General features: G+C 35.7%; 1 protein-coding gene across 1 annotated transcript in view; it reads left to right on the top strand.

Moving 5' to 3' along the window:
• LOC107699966 (pyruvate carboxylase, mitochondrial-like) overlaps positions 1–21,941 on the top strand; it is a 124,040-nt gene that overhangs the window by 19,151 nt on the left and 82,948 nt on the right. The window contains exon 9 of the mRNA XM_016501430.1: positions 12,737–12,855. Coding sequence (XP_016356916.1) covers positions 12,737–12,855 — 119 coding nt within the window. The remainder of the gene's footprint in view (positions 1–12,736; positions 12,856–21,941) is intronic.

The raw sequence follows: 21,941 nt of genomic DNA, 5'->3' as shown, positions 1-21,941 counted from the left end.
TACGGTTGAACCACTGGTGTCACATGGACTATTTTAATGATGTCCTTACTACCTTTCTGGGTTTTGAACGTGTCAGTTGCATTGCTGTCTATGAAGGGACAGAAAGCTCTCGGATTTGTTAAAAAATATCTTAATTTGTGTTCCGAAGATGAACGAAGATCTTACGGGTTTGGAGCGACATGAGGCTGAGTAATCAATGACAGAATTTTCATTTTTGGGTGAACTATCCTTTTAAGTTAAATGAACTATCTTTTTAAGTAGGCCGGAATGAATAATGTCATTGTACAGCATTTTTTGTTATTTTTCTTTTAAAGAAATCACATGATATCATGATTAAAAACTGCAGAGATTGCAGATCATAGTCAAGGCAAACACTTAAAGCATTTTCTAGCAAAAAAACTTCTTTTGAAAAGGATTACATCTAATAGCATTAGTGTTAACTGCACAGGACTGTTCTACAGCATACTCACTGTGCATTATGAACTCTGCTTTGACCTGAATCAATAAGAAAATGAATTAACGTTAACTTAGTAAAGCTCAATTACCTGGGAGCAAATGTTGGTGTCCTTACCGATTATTACTTGTTAGTTTGGGAATGAAGGCTGACATATGACAGCATGCACCTGTCAGGGTTTATTTAAAGATTTAGAAGAGGAAAAAAAATACTGGTTTTATCCTCTGTGGCTGATCTGGTAACAACATTAGAACAAATTTTTGCATAAATTCTGAATAATTCAGTTTAAAGGAACCAACTCAGGACTTCCATGTACGAGCAAAGGCTTGTCTGATAATATAGCAGATGGCATCAGTTGCTCGCATAATATTGATCATTAACTTTTTTTTTTTGAGGCAGATGCCAAAGCTTTTCTTTTATAACGCAAACTATAGCATACAAGCAGAAAACGCAAGTCAAACTGACAGTTAGCTCAAAATCAAAAGAGGTGCTTTTTGCTGCGTCTTTGATCAAATTCCATTGAGGACACGTATATGTGTGATTTGCAGTGTCATTTTGGACAAAAATGTCAAATGCATAAATGTAAATGGAAAGCCGCTGTTGTCCTCTGTTGTGTTCTTCATCTTTAGTGTTCCAATGTGTTTATATTTGTCGTCCTAAAGTGACATTTTTGGGCTGTATATGAAGAGAGAGCTTTATTGACTGACTATTGACATGTGCCTGTGCCGATGATCTGACTTCATGAGAGAAAGAGTCATTCTGAACTCAGAAAAAGAGTATATTGAAGCCTGCTTTTGAAGGGGAAAGATTAATTACTCCCAGACTGGGTGAAGATTGAATTGACTTCGAGTAGAAGAATTGCTTGAAAATGTTCAACTTTGGTGTTTCATCTTTTGTGTTTAATGCTTTTGCAATTTTAGTCATATTAAAGGGAGAGTTAACCCTACTAACCCTCATGTCATTCCAAACTTTCTTCTGTGAAACTGTGTTGGTGTTAATGTTGTTTTGGACCCTAACGGTTTTTGAAATATCATCTTTTATGTTCCACAGAAGAGAGTCATACATGACATGAGGGTGAGTAAATGATGACAGAATTTTCATATTTGTGTGAACTATTGCAAGGGAAGACGTGTAGAATGAATAAAGGCACTAAAAAATGCACTAATTTTCACGAGTGGACCCAGAACCCCGCTTATGTTTATTTTTAACCCACTTCACACTCAAAATGCAGTTAATTTCATGGTTTGCAGCAGTTTTTGCAATTTCTGTTGACTTGTTTGTGAGAGTGTGTGTAATCATGTCCACGCACAGATACACCACGTCCCTCTGTGTGCGCAATTGCACGCCTGCCTTGCAGAGTTTATGGCAGTCTGATGAATCACAAACATGACATTTCTTGCGTAGTATTAATAAAGCTTCTGACTATTCATGAAAGATCTTACACTTGGTAGATTTTTCCAAGTAATGTCGAAGACATTTACATTTTTTAATACCTAGCAATTTTAGATATAGAGTTCCTGAATAAACATGCATGATTACATTTGGAGAGGCTGGAATCGTCTGCCACACTGAACAGATTCATTGAGTGTGTTATCGGTGTAGAGTTCCTTTTGACGTCCACTTCTGAATTCAACAGACGCACGTACAGATAAATACAGCGCCGGTCACCTGTCTTTCACCCCTTCTGGACTCTCTGCTGTCCGTTGTTACGCGTTCTGGAGAATATGAATGCATTAGCATTTATGTGCGTGCGTGTGTGCGAGCGAGAGAGATATGGAGTATTGTCTGTGTGAGTATGTGTGTGTGTGTGTGTGTGTGTCTGTATAAGAAGTGATGGAACTTGGTGAAGGAGGAGAGAGAAGGATAAAGAGAGTGAGCGAGCTAAAATCTCTCCTCCATCTGTTCTATCATATGGACGAGGGAAATGGAGAAGATGGCCAGGCTTTCAGATTTCTCAGAGCATGCATTAAAACCTCATTTGAGCTTTTGACATGTTCCCTTAGACGCTTGAAGCTCCCCTCAATCTCATTTCCTACTGCTGAGTACAGCTTTTCTCTTAAGAGCAGTGGGATGTATTCCTTTGTTCTCTCACGCTCTGTCTTTAATGTCAAAGAAAATTCTCCGTGGCTCTCTTAATTGTCTAATACCACTTTTGGAAGCGTGGTAGAAGTTTCATGTAATTCTGTAAGAGCGAAATGGCCTGTCACTATCATGTTTAATCATTAGGACTGTGTGTCACAGGAATGGAAATGTCACGTGTGATAATGTTTCCCGTTCTTTATATTGGGGCAAACATGACTTGAACTGACCTTTAGCAGATGTTAAACAGTTTCCAGCAGTAGCCGTAAGAATAACTGGGTTGTTCCATGAGACAGGTGACTTTTCTGGTTTGGTGTATTTCTTTCAGATATTTGGTATTGTTTTAAACATGTAGTTTGACAAATATAAGCAATTGCATTGTGCCAAATTTATACATATAATCCATTATAATAATTTCATATAATTCTTTTTGAAATGTAACCGGTTTGATGGTAGCAGGGTTGATGGTTTTGCCAGTTAATTATGCTTGGTTGTGAAACTACAATGCAATTCATGGAGAATTTAATACTGATGTCTACAAATTTATACTTGGTAACAGAGTTGATGTGTAAACTTGTGCCCTATTCACTGACAAAATTAAAAATAAGATAGAATCATAAAATGAGTGGACTTTAATCAGTGAAGGTTGCTGTCCTAAAGGATGGTGGATGGATATCAAAATGTATTAATTTATTTTTTGGAATCATTTGTTATTTTAAAAGGGATGAAATAGTATGGTGACGGGGTTGATTTTAAGAACACAACTTATTGATAAATGATACTTTATTTAGTTTGTATGTTTACTTTCATATTTTAGTTGACAGTTAAGTTTTATTTCTATTTTAATATTTAATTATGTCTTTCAAAATGTAACAGGGTTGATCATTTTGTCAGTTAGGTTTGCTTAAAGTTTTGAAACTACAAGGCATTTATTTGAAGAATTTAATACTGATGTCTACAAATATACACTTGGTAATAGAGATGACCTGTTAACTTGTGCCCTACTCACTGACAAAATTTAAAATAAAATAATAATAAGATATAATTATAAAAACGAATGGGCTTTAATCAGTGAATATTGCTTTCCTAAAGTACAGTGATGCCATTATCAAAGTTTATTTATTTATTTTTTGGAATAGTTTGTTACTTTAAAAGGGCATAAATATTATGGTGATGGGGTTGATTTAAGAACACAACTTTTAAATAAAACTTTATTTTCTTTGTATGTTTACTTGAATATTTTAGTTGGCAATTTGAGGTTTTATTTCCATTTTATAATTATGTCTTTCGAAATGTAACAGGGTTGATCTTTTTGCCAGTTAAATATGCTTAAAGTTTTGAAACTACAAGGCATTTATTTGAAGAATTTAATACTGATGGTTACAAATATACACAGAGTAACAGCTGACATCTTGTCACCTTAATCATAAATATAAATAAACATTAGTGGACTTTAATTAGTGGAGTTTTCTTTCCTAAAAGATGATGATGATGCCATTATGACCGTTTATTTATTTTAAATTATTTATTGTGCATAACCTAAGAACACAACTTCAAGTCTTTATAATAATACATTGTCAACTAAAATATAATAAATAAATGGAGATAAACGCATAATATTGTTTTTTTTTTAATTTCCATTGTAATATATAATTAACCCTATCCCTAGGTAAAACAAGAAGTTGCAAAACAAAATTATATTTAGGCCTATTTAATTTATATATAACAGATAGCATCTGTTTATAGGATGATTCAACTACATCCATGTCCTAACTAATAAAAAGACAGGATGTGGCGGTGTTCTCTCTGACCTTCAGAGCTATCGCCATTTCATGCTCAGTGTTTTTTGTTCTCCTGTGCAGGATGTCTGTCGTTTTGTTCCTTTCTGTTCTCCGAGGGCTTGAAGCAATGTTTGCCGGCACAGATTCCTCTCAATAGTTTTTTTATTTTGTTGCAGTTCTCCGTGTTGACCCCATGATGGGCAGCCTTGTAATTTGTCCTTTTTGTCGGAGCACTGTTAAACGGATAACCGTGTTGTCATGGAGGGAGGAATATGTGACACGACTCTCCACCAATTACGTTACGAACATTTCGTCGACCTTGTTCTTCTTGGGGTGCTGCTTATATTGTTGTGGTCGCTGTTACAGCTTTTTTATGTGCAGGTCAGACATCAGGATGAGGAATTAAATGGTATTAACATGACAGAAACATCTCCCGTTTTAACGTGTTTTTCCTTTTTTGTTTTATGGCAGCTGTTGCCATGGAGACAGCTGCTCTACCCACAGTGCCTGAAGCACAGGTTGGGGATCACAGCCTTGATGTGGTTTCAGATCCACACTCAACACTCACTGTTATAAACCCCGTTTGCATGTGTTTGAGGCATGTGTTTGAGGTTGATTGCACATAAAGCATCTTTGCTGCTAATAACATAACGCTGTTTAACTTCAGTGATTGCATTCCTGTGTCTTCTTTGCTTGTCAGAATCTTTTTTCTCACTCTTACTACGGTCTCTATTTCTCTCATGCAAGGATGTAACCAAATTTACAAAAACATGTGAAAGTGTAATAAGTGAATATCATTTACCCTTCCTCTCATATTTCATATTATTCAAAGTGTTAGGCAGAATTTCTGAGCTGCTCTTTTTGGTACAACAAAATTGGATGGTGAAAAAAGGAATTATTGACATAAAATTGCAAATTTTGTCAATTTTCATACCAACACCATATTTTCATTTTTATGTAAAACACAAGAACAGACGATATTTTAAGCTGAATGTCAGAGCGTATGCTTTGAATATAAGGAAAATAGATTTGACACTATAATATGAAGTGATTTAGACCGTGAAACTTGAAGTAGTCCATGTGACTCAAACAAACCATATTCCGAGTCTTGTGAAGTCGTATATCTTTGAATGAGAAGTAGACCGAAAATTCGTTATTTACTGACAGTGTTCCCCTTCACACCTCTTAAAAAAAAGTTTGACATCATTGGTGTGAAATGGTATTGATTTTTTTTTTCCATGTCATGTGACCAACTATGAATAAATTTACAAAAGTGAGAGTTTGATGGCTACACCAGCGGAGACATTATTAGTAAACAATGACACATTTTTCAGACTGTTTCTCACACAAAGCTATCAAATGACTTCAAAAGACTTCAATATAACCACACAAGTGGTAAGCGCTGCTTTTATGAAATTTTAATGCTGCTTTCTTTTCCCTATTTAGAGCTTGGCAGTATAAAATCACAATCCACTTTCTTTGTCTGAGAGAAGTTCTGCCTAAGATCTCTATTCATGTTTTGTGATGGAAAATAATATGGAGCTACAAAATGTTATCAGGGAAAATATTTTAGCAAATATACATTAAAAATATTGTGAAATAATATAAGAGTTTAAAATAACTGTTTGCTTTTTTTTAATATACTTTAAAATGTAATTTATTCCTGTGATGACACAGTTGATTTTTCAGCAGCCATTATTTCGGTCTATTAAATAGTTTTTTTTTTTTTTGTGGAAACCGTGATAATTTGTTTACAGTATTATTTGATAAATAAAAAGAACAGCATTTATTTGAAATGGGAATCTTTTCTAACATTATAAATGTATTTACGGTCACAAATTTTTGTATAAATAATAAACTAATGTATGATATTTGTAAGAAACACTTTCTTTAAAAATATATTTTACCATTTTGTTTTGGAAGTAGCAGAGGGCGATTTTGCAAAAATATCAAATTTTTTTTTCAGGAAAATCACGATTCACGTTTTTTGTCACTATTCTTTGTCATGTTGGTTTTACTATTTTGCAAGTTGTCTGAGCAGTACTGCCAATTGCTTTATTTCAACATTGCTTTATTTTTCAGGTACGGTAGGTGTATTTAGCCGTAGCATTCAAGAAAATTCTGTCATTAATTACTCACCCTCATGTCGTTCTAAACCCGTAAGACCTCCGTTCATCTTCGGAACACAAATTAAAATATTTTTGATGAATTCTGAGAGCTCTCTGACCCTCCCATAGACAGCAATGTAATTAACATGATCAACGTCCAGAAACGTAGCAAGGAGATCGGCAAAATAATCCATATGACATCAGGGGTTCAACCGTAATTTTACGAAGCTACGAGATTACTTTTGTATGGAAAGAAAACAAAAATAACGACTTTATTCAACAGTTCGTCTCCTCCACGTCACCCTGGTGCCATTTTGGAGAGTATCCACTGAACATAAACGGCGTATGCTATTCTGTGTCAGCCGCGTCACGCGAATACATTGTTTTCGTTCAAATCAATGCGTAAACAACGTAGAAACGTATCCGCGTGACCTCCTTGCTATGTTTCTGGACCTTGATCATGATAATTACATTGCTGTCTATGGGAGGGTCAGAGAGCTCTCAGAATTCATCAAAAATATCTTCATTTGTGTTCCGAAGATGAACGGAGGTCTTACGGGTTTAGAACGACATGAGGGTGAGTAATTAATGACAGAATTTTCATTTTTGGGTGAACTAACCCTTTAACCTGCAAGGCTTTAAAACACATGCAAAAAATGTACTTTTGTGATTGCGAATAAGTGCAGTGTCCTGTGAGTGTAACGCTACCACTGAGTTAACATGTGATGTGAATGTATGTTGCGTTGTATAGTATATTGAGACAGAGGTGTCAGAACTGCAACTGATAGAATGTGCGCTCTATGATATTTCTTCAAAAGCAGATCGTGGAGACATTTTTAATCATTCATGATCAAAAATCATTATGTCGCACACTCCTATTTGTAAGTACGGATTAAGATTGTGCACTCACATTTTTACTTTTTACTTTCTGGAAACACTTATATCTGAAAAAATGTCAGTTTTAGTTGATTATATACCCTGCTATTAATGAAATCATAATAATTACTAATTTGAATTTGAAATTAAGATGTTTCCCCTGGAATGGTGGTCAAAGATTTGCTTTTAAGCCCCCTTGTCTGTTTCTCTCTTCTTCTGTCAGTCATAATTCCATATACTGACTCTTAAATAAAAACCAACCCCAAACCCCTCCCTCTTTGAACTCTTCTGTCTTTTGTCATAGACTTCCGGCACCGGCAGACCTTATTTATGCTATGGATGTTGTGAAGTAATTAGAAATTGTATCAAGCTGTGAAACTCATAATTACTCATCTCCCTCCCTCCTTCTTTCTCACCCTCTTTAGTCCTCTCGGTGGAATGCCATCTGTCCTCCTCTCTCTTGCTCTCCATCCTTTCCTCCTCTCATTTTACCCATTTAATTACCTGTCTGTACCTTTCTTCTTGTGGGCACTGTGCGCCGTCTTGTTTAGTTTCATCTCTTTCATTGCGACGGTCTAATAGTTTTAATCTGCTCACTGCATTTCAACGTGTGTGTGTGTGTGAGAGAAAGTACTGAGAATGATTGATGTACTCAATTCTAAGTGTACAGTCTTCATGTCTTCTCGCGGTCTCGCAGGGCTTGTGAGATTTTCGAGCGGGTGTGAGTATGAATATCAGCCAGGAATTTGAAGGGTTGGTTGTTTGATCTCAGTGTGTGTTGGCAGCCAGTTATCAAGGATGCTTTACTCTCCAAACACTACACGTCTGTGTGTGTGAGAGAGGCGGTGTGTATCCAAACGTGTTGCGTTAGGAAATTTGGCAGCTGCGACAGGTCTAAGGACGAATTGGATTGCACTTCTGCGAAATTTGGGGACGGAATTATGGAACCCCTATTGGGCTTTATGTGGTGTGTGTGTGTGTGTGTCAAGACGTGGCCTAGTAAGAGGCAACCTGCTGTCTTGCTGCCTTTCCAATAATCCTTCCTTACCACAATGTACCATAATTTCCACAAAAATATATCATAGTTGACTATTATTGCTGCAAGAAAAATGTGGTAACTTGGTATTATCCACAGTTGTCATAAAAAAATGGAACAAAAAAAAAAACAGCAACTGAGAACTTTTTACATGAGATTCTGTAATTGTTTATGATTTTGATTTGTAGTTGCACTTTTAGCATTTGGTGTCCCATTAAAGAATCATACAGTTTTCCTTGGAGAGAGAATTTTTGGACAAGCTATTATCTAACAAAAATCAGTATGGAAGTAGTTTGTTGTAAAGATATATACTGTATCTTTTGAATGCATCTGTCAAGCTCAATTATTACTGAAGTTATTTTATGACAAACAAATTTATTTTACATGAACTATACTTTTTTCCATTTTAAGTTTATTGCTTTTAACAAAATTATGCAGGTCTTTCAAACTATTCAGTCATGTGAGTCAGGTAATAAGGATGCAACAGTTGTCACCCTAATAAAACAAATAACAAAATGGCATGTATACTATTTAGTTTGACCTTCTGGGGTAGACAAACAACATTTTCTGATACACGTTATATCCAACTTTATTCACATACATGCAGAGGTGGAAAGTAACGAATTACATTTACTCGCGTTACTGTAATTGAGTAGCTTTTTTGTGTACTTCTACTTTTTAAAGTAATTTTTTAAATCTGTAATTTTACTTTTACTTAAGTATATTTTGTTTGAGTATTGTACTTCGCTACATTTTAAAATACATTAATTACTGAGTAAAAAACAAAATCGCTCCCTGGAAACTACTGCAGTAAATAATGGGCAGGAGAGGCTAAATACTTGCATCGTTGCATTGGTGGTTAAAATGAAGCTTTGACAGTTTAGCAAGAGGTTTTGCACAAATTAGCCAAAAAGACAGTGGTGCGGAGTGTGCGATATATATCGTTTGCGATAATATCGTAATTGTTGTTTTAACGATGTGCGATTTGACATTATCAGTATTTTGCCAAAAACCAAACAAAACACTCCTACAGAGTGCCCTGAAGTCTAGTAGATTAGACTAGTGCACGCACATTTAGACTGCGTTCTTTCACTGCGTGATTCAGTCTGTTAAAATGCATTTAGAATGATCACAAAATTGAAGATATAGGGGCAGAAAATGTACATATTTATATAATTTCATATAGTTAATCAATATCACACGAAGAATGCCGTTTTTTCCTCCAAAAATCAGCATGATTACATATTACGAGACTTGCGTTTTAGACACCATATTGCCTATTTTTGTTCTATTTCTACAACAAAAATAATTCCAAACACAGCCGCCATAGCACAGTTTTGCGTCTCTGAGCAACATGATAGTATTTCGCTCCTGAATGAATCAACCGTTTAAATGATTCGGTTCAATCGCAATGACTCACTTATTAACAGTGACTTGCTGACACCTACTGGCGGTTTTAATTTCACATTTAAAGAATCTTTTGATTTTTTTTTTCTTATAATTTCAAATGAGTATTATATGTATATACATGTAAATGTATATCAAAACATTATTTCTGCATTTGTAAATGCAGGTTAAATGCATTCATGTCCTGCATTAAACGGTGTGAAAATACATCTAAATGCCACTTCCGATGAAGCTTCTGTGTTTCCTCTGCATTGCAAAGATCAGCTTCGTTGATACGGATTTAATTTGCCTGGTAACAGCCCAAATGTCTTATTATTCTAAATAACTGATTCCTTTAATTAAAAACAACTGGTTTGAGATTTATAGGCCTATCCCAGGGGTGACAAACTCCGTTCCTGGAGGGCCGCAGCCCTGCAGAGTTTACTTCCAACCTGCTCCAACACACATATCATGTAGTTTTCAAAAAAGCCTAAATAATTAGATTAGCTGGATCAGATGTGTTTAATTAGGGTTATATCTAAACTGTGCAGGGCTGAGTTTGACACCCTTGGCCTATCCAATTTTTGCCTCCCTCCCACTGTTAAAATGTAACCAAGTAATTTTTACTCTGAGTAAATTTTAAATGAGCTACTTTTTACTTTTACTTGAGTAGATTTTTAGACTGGTACTTTTACTTGTACTTAAGTAAAATTTCATTAATGTAATGTACTTGAGTAGAATATTTTCGTACTCTTTCCACCTCTGCATACATGTACGTACATACGTACATACTCATGCAAAGCAATATATACTACAGAATATAGCAAATCTCAACTGCTTCTTTTGATTTTTTTTTGTCGCAAAATGCAAATTTATTATCACCCAGCTCTTTATATAAAGTTGGATATATACAAGTATGTCCAACTTTATTCACAAATCTCAACTGCTTCATTGCTTGCATCTTCACGAAATATAAACTTTAAGTGTAAACCAATATAATATGTAAGCCTAAATGTTTTTTAAATGGATATAAGATGGTTTTAAATCCTATTATGTACACAATTTTTCAATATTGTCTAGTACCTGTGGTGGTTTAGAAGAAAGTTTGATTACCACTGTGAATATTTTTTTAGGGTCACACTTATCTAATCAGCCGTTTTAAAGGGATATTTCACCCAAAAATGAAAATTCTATCAGTAATTACTCAACCTCATGTCATTCCAAACTCGTAAGAACTTCGTTCATCTTTAAAAAAAGAGTCCATGCGAAAGGTAGTAAGGACATTGTTAAAATAGTCCATGTGACATCAGTGGTTCAACCTTAATTTTATAAAGCTACGAGAATACTTTTTGTGTGCAAAGAAAACAAAAGTAACAACTTTATTGAACTATTTCTGCTCTTCCGTGTCGGTCTTCGACGTGCATTCACGAGAGTATCACGACGTACGAGCTGGCATTCTGATGTAGAACCCAGATGGGCTGCACCTTGTTTACAAGCAGAGGAAAGCACACAAATGCTGTCGTGAATGCACATCAAATTCTGACATGGAAGAGAAGAAATTGTTGAATAAAGTCGTTATTTTTTGTTTTCTTTGTGCACAAAAAGTATTATCGTAGCTTCATAAAATTAAGATTAAACCACTGATGTCACATGGGCTATTTTAATGATGTCCTTACTACCTTGAACATGTCAGTTGCATTGCTGTCTATGCAGGGTCAGAAAGTTCTCTGATTTCATCAAAAATTTGTGTTTTGAAGATGAACGAACGTCTTATGGGTTTGGAACAACATGAGGGTGAGTAATATATGACAGGATTTTCAATTTTAGGTGAACTATCCCTTTAAAGATTATTTGCTACGAAACTCGGTCATCACACCATGTGCCTAGGGTTGGGTATCGTTTGGGTTTTTTTCGATGCTGGTGCCAAATGGATACTTTTAAAACGGTTCCGGTGCCTGAACCGATAGCACTATAAACACATGATGTCTGTTTCATTCATACTGGACGCCAGAGGGCGCCCTCGCACAGAAAATCCACATACCCAGTCACAGAACTAGCGGAACTCATGACCCTCCAAGGAAATCCCTTATATGGACAAAGACATGCTATTATATCTGTGACTGAGTAAACAGAACATATAAATGTTTTGAATGATAAAACAAAGACCATAAACAATCGACTGCGACAATATAGTTTATCTGTGTTATTCAAGCCATCTCTGGTATTTTTATAATAATTAAGTATATTTACAATCCATTGCTAATCGATGTATTTTTTTTTTAAAGTAACAGCCTATGGAACATATTTTCTGCCTCATTCTGTGACAAGAAACCACATCAGATCACAAAAGGAAGCATTTGACTGGTGTTGTGGAGTAAAAAGGTTATAATGTTCTCTTTTGTTGGACAACAGGTTTAGAAATGTGAATACAAGGGAAGTTTAGCTTTAGGCATTTTAATTTAAGCATGTTTAGCTTTGTTAACGGAAGGCTACCTGTTTCCATCAGAGCAAGTGTAATTACTGCATTCACGCTCTCCTCGGATACTCTCATTTTGTGAATTGTGCTTTTAAGTCGGAATGTGAAAACAACATGGACACTCGCGTTACTACAAAGATTTGTTGGATTTTATTATTAGAGCTTTCCGACTTGAGTTCACATGCATTTTCGCAGTCGGGAAATTATTTTTCACGTGCGGTGCCGGTGATGATGCTTCTTGCGTCCGTTTCAGAGAACCAGAGGACAAATATTTCAATCAATCACTCAAGCATGGCACTGAAATGAGGCACCGAAATCTACGTTCTGATTCGGTTCTAGTACATACCGGTTACATAGGTACCGGTGCCATATTGGTACCGGGTTTCGGTACCCAACACTACATGTGCCAAATAAAAATTCTATTTTTTTTTATTTCATAGTATTTTTGATTTTATTTTTCATGAGGATGTAAATTGTGCCTGTGAAGCTTTGAAAAGTTTGTATTTATCATAGCTCAGTCGGTTCCATCTCTTCCCTCAGGTCAGTTATGAGAACGCAGGCACAGTGGAGTTCCTGGTGGATAAACACGGTAAACATTACTTCATCGAGGTCAACTCCCGTCTGCAGGTGGAGCACACGGTTACTGAGGAGATCACAGAGTGAGTGTCTCTCTGTCTCTGATAATTTATTAAATCATTATTTTTTTGTTTTCTTTGTGCACAAAGTATTCTCGTAGCTTCATAAAATTAAGGTTATATATATATATATATATATATACTGTATATATAAAATCAAGTAAAGTAAAAATCTTTTTAATTCATCATTCATCTTTCAATTTTTTGTGCCGGTGTTCTTGACATATCTGAGCCTCACAAATATTTATATATAATGTATTTTTTACACAAAACCAAGTGTTTATAAAATGCATAATGAGTCCGTTTTTGACCACCTGACTGTCTGACATTTCGATTCTTGAGAAGATATGCTTTTTTTTCGCCAAAATAATGACTCGGCTAAATATTCGTTGACATTTATGAAGACATTTTGTGTGGCCAAATGCAATTAAACTTGCATAACTGTGGGGCGATGTTCAGCAGCCCTATAACACTAATTAACACTCAAAATTTGTATTGTACTCCGGCTGTTAAAATGTCAGTGTTGAAAAAAACATGATAATAAGTGCAAGACATCATCATCTTAGACCCTTTGAAACCTGTAAGATTCTCATTGGGCTTGTATCTAATACGCATCCTTCCTAATTTTAGTAAAAAGCTCACATAGAAGTGCGCCTTGGAGAGGAGGGAAGTGGTTTGTTGTTATCTTTTTCGTCCCAGAAGCAAAAGACACACAGGAGAGTGAAATGTGGTAGTTTGAATATAGAGGTGGGGGAAAGGTGATTCTTCTAACACACGATGCCAACACATTTTTTAAATATTGGGCTGAAAGGAAAAAGAAAAGATAATTAAACGCTCAAAGGATTAATTAATATATCGAAATTGTAAGTTTGTAAAGCTGAATTTCCAGAAGCCATTACTCCAGTCTTCAGTGTCACATGATCCTTCAGAAATCATTTTAATATGCTGATTTGTGCTCAAGAAATATTTATTATTGTGAAATTTGAAAACAGTTGTGCTGCTTAATATTTTTGTGGAAACATGATACTTGATTTGGATAATATGATTGACTGTGATTTAGATTCTTTGATGAATAGAAAGTTAAAAAAAAACAGCATTTATTTGAAAACATATATTTTATAATATTATAAATGTCATTAGTGTCGCTTTGCTGAATAAAAGCATTTTTGGAAGAAATAGTTACTGACCCCAAACTTTTAAACAATATTTTATAGTTATAATATACATTTTTGCACTATTTTTGCTAATACACCTCCCTCTTGCCCTCCATTAAGGTGACTGAAATTTGTGTTATTTGGCTTGTATTTTGCTTTTGAAGCAGTCTGAATTGTCATATGGGTTTATTAAGGCATGCAAATGACATGAGTGCTTTTTTCAGTTGGTTTCCTTAGTGTGTGTGTGTAGGCCTTTAAAGCAAGACGAAAGGGCAGGAAAAAATAGGTTCTCCTTTGTGACGAGCCGTTTCAGACTCCAGTAAAAACAGCCTTATTCCTCCTGACTCTTCCTGCCAATGACTTTCTCTTTAATCGCTGGTGTGTGTATTGTTGATCCTGAGACAATCATATTCAGCTGTGTATTTGTATGAAGCTGGTCTTTCATCTGTCCCCCAGTCTCATTCTCTGTGTCGGTGATATGACCTTCATTTGGGCACAGTAATTAAGATCAATTACCCTCTGCCACTCTGTCGCGCCATGCCACTGGCAAGGTAATAAAATATGCCAGCTGCCCATAATTACCCATCATGTTTTCATAATTTGATATCTCCATCTTTCTGTCATTCTTTCGGGTCAGAAAGTCTTAGGACAGTAATAAGACAGCTGACCACAGTGATGGTGGAAAAATACAGCTGTTCAGTACTAATCGGTTCCTGTCAGTTCTGGTTTATTGTTTCACTATCATTCTCTTGGACAATTTACAGTCCGTCTAGTTTCTAATGAATATTGCTGAAAAAAAATCTAATTAAAAATTAAATCTAATTGGCTCTTTTCATTAGCAACTATCCTAAGTTGTGGCATGAAAGGCAGCAGACAGGAAAAAATAAGTCATTTCACACCAGAAGAAAGTCTGGTTCAGGTATCAACATTTATTACAGTATAATGAAATTTGTTATAGTATAATATATTGGGGTCGAATGAGAGCGGTACATAAGCCCGTAAATTTAAGTCATATGCCGGCTTATGTTGGTGTAAGTCATAGCCTACATATTCTGTTTTGAAGATATTAGCCAAGTGATGGGCTCTATTATATTGTGTCCCACAGCCCTCTGAATGTGCAGAGCAATAAATGTGACAACACCGTAAATTAATATCATAAATTAATATCATAAAATGCCTTAAATCAATGACTAATCGTTAGCTAGGATAATCTTTGCGTAGCGGCAGCTCTACAATATATTCCAAAACTAAATAAATAGCCATTCAATTGTGCATTAAATCTTTTACAATGTATTTCAAAAGGTTATGAGTTTTTTAATCTTCAAATTGTAATTGCTAAGTAATATTTGTAACAGTAATTTTATAATTATTAGTATTAATGATATTTGCTTGATTTGTTCATTTATTTAATTAATTAACATTTATATTTCCCATGTCTTTTATATTATATTATATTATATTATAACTCGCAAAAAAAATTCAATATGCAGATGAATGGCATTTTGGAAATATAATATAAAATAATATAATATACTATAGTATTATATTACATTGTTATATTACATTATATTAAACAACATGCATATATATGGGCAACTACGGGCACTTTTGACTCTCCAAAATTTAGAAAAATCAACCCCTGTGAATTTTAATTTTAACCATCAGAGTCTGTAATACATATAAAAAGGTCAACAAAATTGCGATTAAGATTTTAATCTGGAACATGTTGATTTTTTAATGTTTTTCAACTCTTCTTCTTACAAAATGTCCTTACCGCAACGTTACAGTAACGTTCATTATATACATTTTTCTTTTTTAATATCTATAAAAATGTTATATTTCAGTAGCTTTCAAATTTTGTGCAGTTTTGTAAATACTGATATTAAAAATATGTGGGGGACAAAAAATCAAATAAAGCAGAGCTGCGGTAATGACATCTTGTGTCGGTAAGGACACAATGTTAAAGTGCCATGAAATCAAAAACAGGCTACTGTACAGAACAACAGTAAAATAAACAGAAAACAGAAGGTATTGCATGTGTAAAAGATAGTAGTAGTTTTGCAGTAAAGAACTCAAACTGGTTTTCATGTTTAAAAAATATTATCTCCTAAAGTGATTTGATTTGTTTACTGATTTGAGGCATGCAGTACTTTGTGTTTTGCCCTCTGGTTTCTTTTATTTATCCTCCACTGCCTTCTTTTCAGAGTTTTCTCTCTCTTTGTCAGCTGGGAGACACTCTTTATCTGCCCATTTTCCTTTCTCTTTTTGTAACGTTCTTTTTCCTTCTGCAGATACTTTACATACCTCTGGGTCTTTTCTCATTTCCTCTGCATTTCTTTGATCTTATTGTTGATGAATTTGGTCTCATCTAGGGTTACAAAATGTCATGTTTAAATATAATTTACAATAGACTGAATATTTGTAATTTAATATACAGTAAACCTCAAACTTGTCTCTACCGCAACACAAGGTCTTTACCACAACACCTAAATTTGCTGCAGTAAAGACATGTTGCGGAAATTAAATTTTTGCTAATATTGCAGCTAATTGGCAGCTAGCCAGGTCTACTACATTAGTTTTGACTCTTAGCATCTTAATATACATGAATTAAACCGTAATATACATTTATTTTTAAAATGTAGTTCAAAGTACAGAATTACTAAGCTGTATGATAAGGACACACAATAAATACTGACACCGAAAAGATGATATTTACCTTATATTTTTTGGATCTTGTGAGTGAGGTAGTGAGGTGACCCAGTCTGTCAGCAATGTGCTGATTTCTGTTTCTATAGAAACTAGACTTGTTTGTCTTTGATAAAATGTGATGATAAAAGCCTTTTTTCATTGTTGCGGTAAGGACTTAAAAGTGTGGGTCAGGCACATTTAGTTGAAAAAATCATAAAAATTATCAGTAAATAATACAAAAATATTTAAGATGCTGTAAATGTATATGTATATTAAACCATTCCATTTGAAATAATGTAAATTGTAATTCAATTAGCTTATTTTACGTATCTCAACATTGTGACCAGAGTTGTGGTACATGAACAAAAATGGTGTTTGTACCTGTAAATGCTTCAGAATTTTATATGAAATCCATTAATCATTAATTATATTTTTGTCAAGGTGTGTAATGACACTGTGAATATATTTATAAAGCATCATATGACAAATTTGAACATAAATCTAAAATTTCACTGCTTGGACTTAAAAGTGCCCGTAGTTGCAGAAACACCCATATGCTAATCAGCATTATTTTAGTATTTTTTATATTATTATATTTTTTATATGTTCAGTTTCTTTCTTTTTAGGTTTTCGTTATTTTTTTGCTTTTGTCATTTTTATTAGTGTTTTTAAATGTCCTTTTAACTTTAATTAATGAATTAATTAATTTTTAAATATTTATATATATTTTTTTTTATTTCTGCGTTATTTCAAAATTTTGTAAAAGTTTTAGTTAACTATACAAACACTGGTGCAAATGAATAAATAGCTGATATGAAAAATGTAATGAAATTAAAATAAATAGATTTTTAAAATTAAATTAAATTAACATTTTAATTAAATTACATTTTAAATTAAATTAAAAGGAGCCTGACCCTTTGACCAGAACAAGCTTCTGCGTGGACCAGACTTGATGCTGATGCTCAAAATTCTGGCTACGCAAGACTACTCTCCCCATTTCTCCTTGATTATGCAGAAGCCAGCAAGTGCATGGCGAAGAGTTGATTGAGTGCTTCAATTCTTCACTCACTGCCTCCTTCCACGCCTCACAGCTGTGCAGTTATGCCGTGACTTTTCATGCTCATTCTGCATTCATGCTTGTTTTCTGTGTGCGCGTGTGTGTGTGTGTGTGTGTGTGTGTGTGTGTGTGTGTGTGTGAGAGAGAGAGAGAGTGCATGTTCTTTGTGTTGGTGTGTGTGTGGGTGCACTGTCTCTAGGTGACCCTGGTAATGGGTTTCTAATTACTTTGGGTTGTTGCTAAATTGCAGCTGCTCATTTGTATTGGTCCATTTTTGCAGGGAAGAGATTGGACAAGGGCATTAGGGGGCTTGGAAAGACGGAGTGATGGAGGTGCAGGAGAGAGCGAGGAAAAAGACACTGGGAGAGAGAAGCAAGATGAATGAGGCGGATGAACCTTTCTCACCTAACAGGGGAACGGTCCGAGACATTAGTGCATTGTTGTAGTGTGTTTTCTGCAAGTGTATTGATTTACTTTTTAATGGACAGCCAACTAATGGTATAGATCATTACGGAACGTGCGAGATGCCAAAAGTTTTAAGGGTGAAAGTTAGCTGGAGATAAGACTTGGTAATTAAAGGTCAAATATGAATTTGAGGGGAATAGTGTAGGAGGAAAGAAACTGATTGACTTGAGTTTTAAAAAAATGTTGTCCTTTCTAGCTGTTGCTCTGTTGTTCTGTCTTCCTTTCTAGCTGTCGCTCTGTCGTTCTGTTGTCCTTTCTAGCTGTTGCTCTGTTGTTCTGTCTTCCTTTCTAGCTGTCGCTCTGTCGTTCTGTTGTCCTTTCTAGCTGTTGCTCTGTTGTTCTGTCTTCCTTTCTAGCTGTTGCTCTGTCGTTCTGTTGTCCTTTCTAGCTGTCGTTCTGTCATTCTGTTGTCCTTTCTAGCTGTTGCTCTGTCGTTCTGTCTTCCTTTCTAGCTGTCACTGTATTGTTCTGTCTTCCTTTCTAGCTGTCACTCTGTTGCTCTGTCATTCTGTCGTCCTTTCTTGCAGTTGCTGTCGTCCTTTCTAGCTGTCGTTCTGTCTTTGTTTCTAGCTTTCGTTCTGTCATCCTTTCTAGCTGTCACTCTCTATGTCGTTCTGTCGTCCTTTCTTGCTATCGCTCTGTCGTCCTTTCTAGCTGTCGCTCTGTTGTACTGTCGTCCCTGCTAGCTGTTGCTCTGTCGTTCTGTCTTCCTTTCTACAGTTGTGGCCAAAAGTATTGGCAGTGACATAAATTGTGTTTTGCAAAATTTAAGTCACTGCCAATACTTTTGGCCACAACTGTAGCTGTCACTGTTGCTCTGTCGTTCTGTCGTCCTTTCTAGCTGTCACTGTGTTCTGTCTTCCTTTCTAGCTTTCGTTCTGCCATCCTTTCTAGCTGTCACTCTCTGTCGTTCTTTCGTCCTTTCTTGCTGTCGCTCTGTCGTTCTGCTGTCCTTTCTAGCTGTCGCTCTGTTGACCTTTCTAGCTGTTGCTGTCGTCCTTTCTAGCTGTTGTTCTGTCTTCCTTTCTAGCTTTCGTTCTGCCATCCTTTCTAGCTGTCACTCTCTGTCGTTCTTTCGTCCTTTCTTGCTGTCGCTCTGTCGTTCTGCTGTCCTTTCTAGCTGTCGCTCTGTTGACCTTTCTAGCTGTTGCTGTCGTCCTTTCTAGCTGTCGTTCTGTCTTCCTTTCTAGCTTTCGTTCTGTCATCCTTTCTAGCTGTCACTCTCTGTCGTTCTTTCGTCCTTTCTTGCTGTCGCTCTGTCGTTCTTTCATCCTTTCTTGCTGTCGCTCTGTCGTTCTGCTGTCCTTTCTAGCTGTCGCTCTGTTGTCCTTTCTAGTTGTCGCTCTGTCTTCCTTTCTTGCTGTTGCTCTGTGGTCCATTCTAGCTCTCGCTGTGTTCTGTCATCCTTTCTTGCTGTCGCTCTGTTGCTCTGTTGTTCTTTCTAGCTGTTGCTGTGTTGTTTTGTCTTCCTTTCTAGCTGTTGCTCTGTCGTTCTGTCGTCCATTCTAGCTGTCACTGTGTTCTGTCGTCCTTTCTAGCTGTCGCTCTGTCGTTCTGTCGTCCTTTTTAGCTGTCACGGTGTTGTTCTGTCTTCCTTTCTAGCTATCACTCTGTTGTTCTGTCTTCCTTTCTAGCTATCACTCTGTTGCTCTGTCCTTCTGTCCTTCTGTCGTCCTTTCTAGCTGAAGTTTTGTTGTCATTCTAGCTATTGTTCGATCTATCTGTTGTTCTTTCACTCGATGGGCACTCGAGTTAGTGACTCGGACTCGAGTCACACTCAAGTCGCATTTTTATAGACTTCAGACTCGACCTGAAATGACTCCAGGCTTGACTCGACTCGAGGAAAAGGTCTCGTGAATATTTTAAAAGCAACTTGAGTCTTTTATCCTTAAATACTTACATAACTGATATTCAAAAGGTGGACCGCCGCACCCCGGCATCCATCCGGACCGCGAGCCATAACAGCAGCACCATTTTAAGTGAGCAGCGCGTCAAAACAGCGGAGCGGATCACATAACAAGTGCTCAGGGTCGTTTATGGCAAATATCTTTCAGCGCTATATCCTCTAGTATTTTTATCTAAAGCCAAACGCTCTTTATTCAAGCCTTTTCAGCTCCGTGCGCTTTCTCTCTCTCCTGACGCATGCCGGTGCCAAGTTTAAGAGCTGCGATGTCACGGTTATTTGAACAACAACAGAAACACCGTGAGCAGCAAAATTATAGATTACTTTCACTAAAACAGCAGAAAAAAACAATGCTGCAAATAGTTATTTTTCTTACTCTCTTTTTATCTATCTATAGCCTATGACATTGACTGTTCAAACCAGATGTGACAAGACATTTCTGATCTACATTTAGCATTATTAATCTGTAGGCTAAGAACATTTCAAATGAATCATGTAATTATAATTGGGAAAATTGTTGTTGGATAGCTAGGATAGAACTCAAACTTTGAAACTGCTAGTTATCTTTCTTTTCTGCTCAAGATGAGAACGTTTTGATTATTGTAGCTACATTGTTTTTAATAGATAATGCTTTTAAGTAAAATATTAAAATAGTATAGATTTCAGAAGCAAAACCCTGAACAGAAACAGTGTTTTTTTTCTGTCACATGGCCTCGCATGTATCTAAATGTAAAAATACAATACATGTAAAAATGTATTTTTTATTTATTTATTTTTGTCCGGACCTCTGCTTGGAAGAAAATATAGAGGCCGCACCTCTTGGAACTTTAATTGAATGGTTGTAATATCTGTGTCACATATTTCCTGATGTGTCATGGTAGATCGGACACTTATTATAGAATTTGATTACAGAAAAATTGTTTTGAACATGGTAATGGATTAAAACATAGCCTATAAATAACAGACTGGATGTACATTAACCTTGCATCTTAACACCTCTTTTTAAGGGTCGACCGATTTGTGTTTTTCAAGGCTGATGCCGATACCGATTATTACAGATCAAACAGACCGATAACTGATATTTTGAACCGATATATATATGTCTGGTGTAAAAATGAAAATTAATGTCAAAATTAAGAATAACAAGGGCTCTGACAAAAACTGCCTTCCCTGGTGTTGGTTGAGTGTAGTACTCCCACAGTAAACTCTTTATAGGGTATATGTCGAACATCACCTGACCAAACCCGGAAAACAGGTCTCATCCCTTCCGCTTGTCGGAGAACGTGTTAACAGCCGTATTAAATAATAGCGATATCTATGGACTTTTAAGATGATCAGTTAAACTAGCTAGCTATTTTTATTGTTGACGTTTTATTCAATTTTTATATCTAAATGTGAAAAGAATAAAAATTTAAAAAACTTTTAGATATCAGTCCGCATATGTGATGGAAATTGGTTATGATCATCATTGGTATCTACTTTGAAGGCATCTTGAGTAAAACTGCTTCATATTTAACTAAGCATATGCAAAACGCTTGTACCGGAAGCGACGAGACCCGGTTAACAGAATACGGAAGTCTGCTGCGCATAACCCCTATTTTAAAGAGTTAAACTCTTTATTTTTTGGCAAACAAAGGGTTTACCATCAAAATTAAAACATGGAAAAAATAGCGTATTGTGTGATTATTCTTTTAAACAAACGTTGTAATAATTGTTGTTGTAGTCAGGGGTTAAAGCAAAAAAAAAATCTTGACTGAAAATTTTTCCTCTGCCAAACCCCATTCCACAGCCATACCTGTCACACACCCAGTTTAAGAGCAGTGTTTTTCTTCTTGTAATCAAG

Source organism: Sinocyclocheilus anshuiensis, unplaced genomic scaffold (assembly GCF_001515605.1).
Source record: "Sinocyclocheilus anshuiensis isolate Anshui unplaced genomic scaffold, SAMN03320099.WGS_v1.1 scaffold1023, whole genome shotgun sequence".
Taxonomy (NCBI): domain Eukaryota; kingdom Metazoa; phylum Chordata; class Actinopteri; order Cypriniformes; family Cyprinidae; genus Sinocyclocheilus; species Sinocyclocheilus anshuiensis.
The sequence above is the reverse complement of the archived record's forward strand: the minus strand, read 5'-3'. Positions and strand labels throughout refer to the sequence as shown.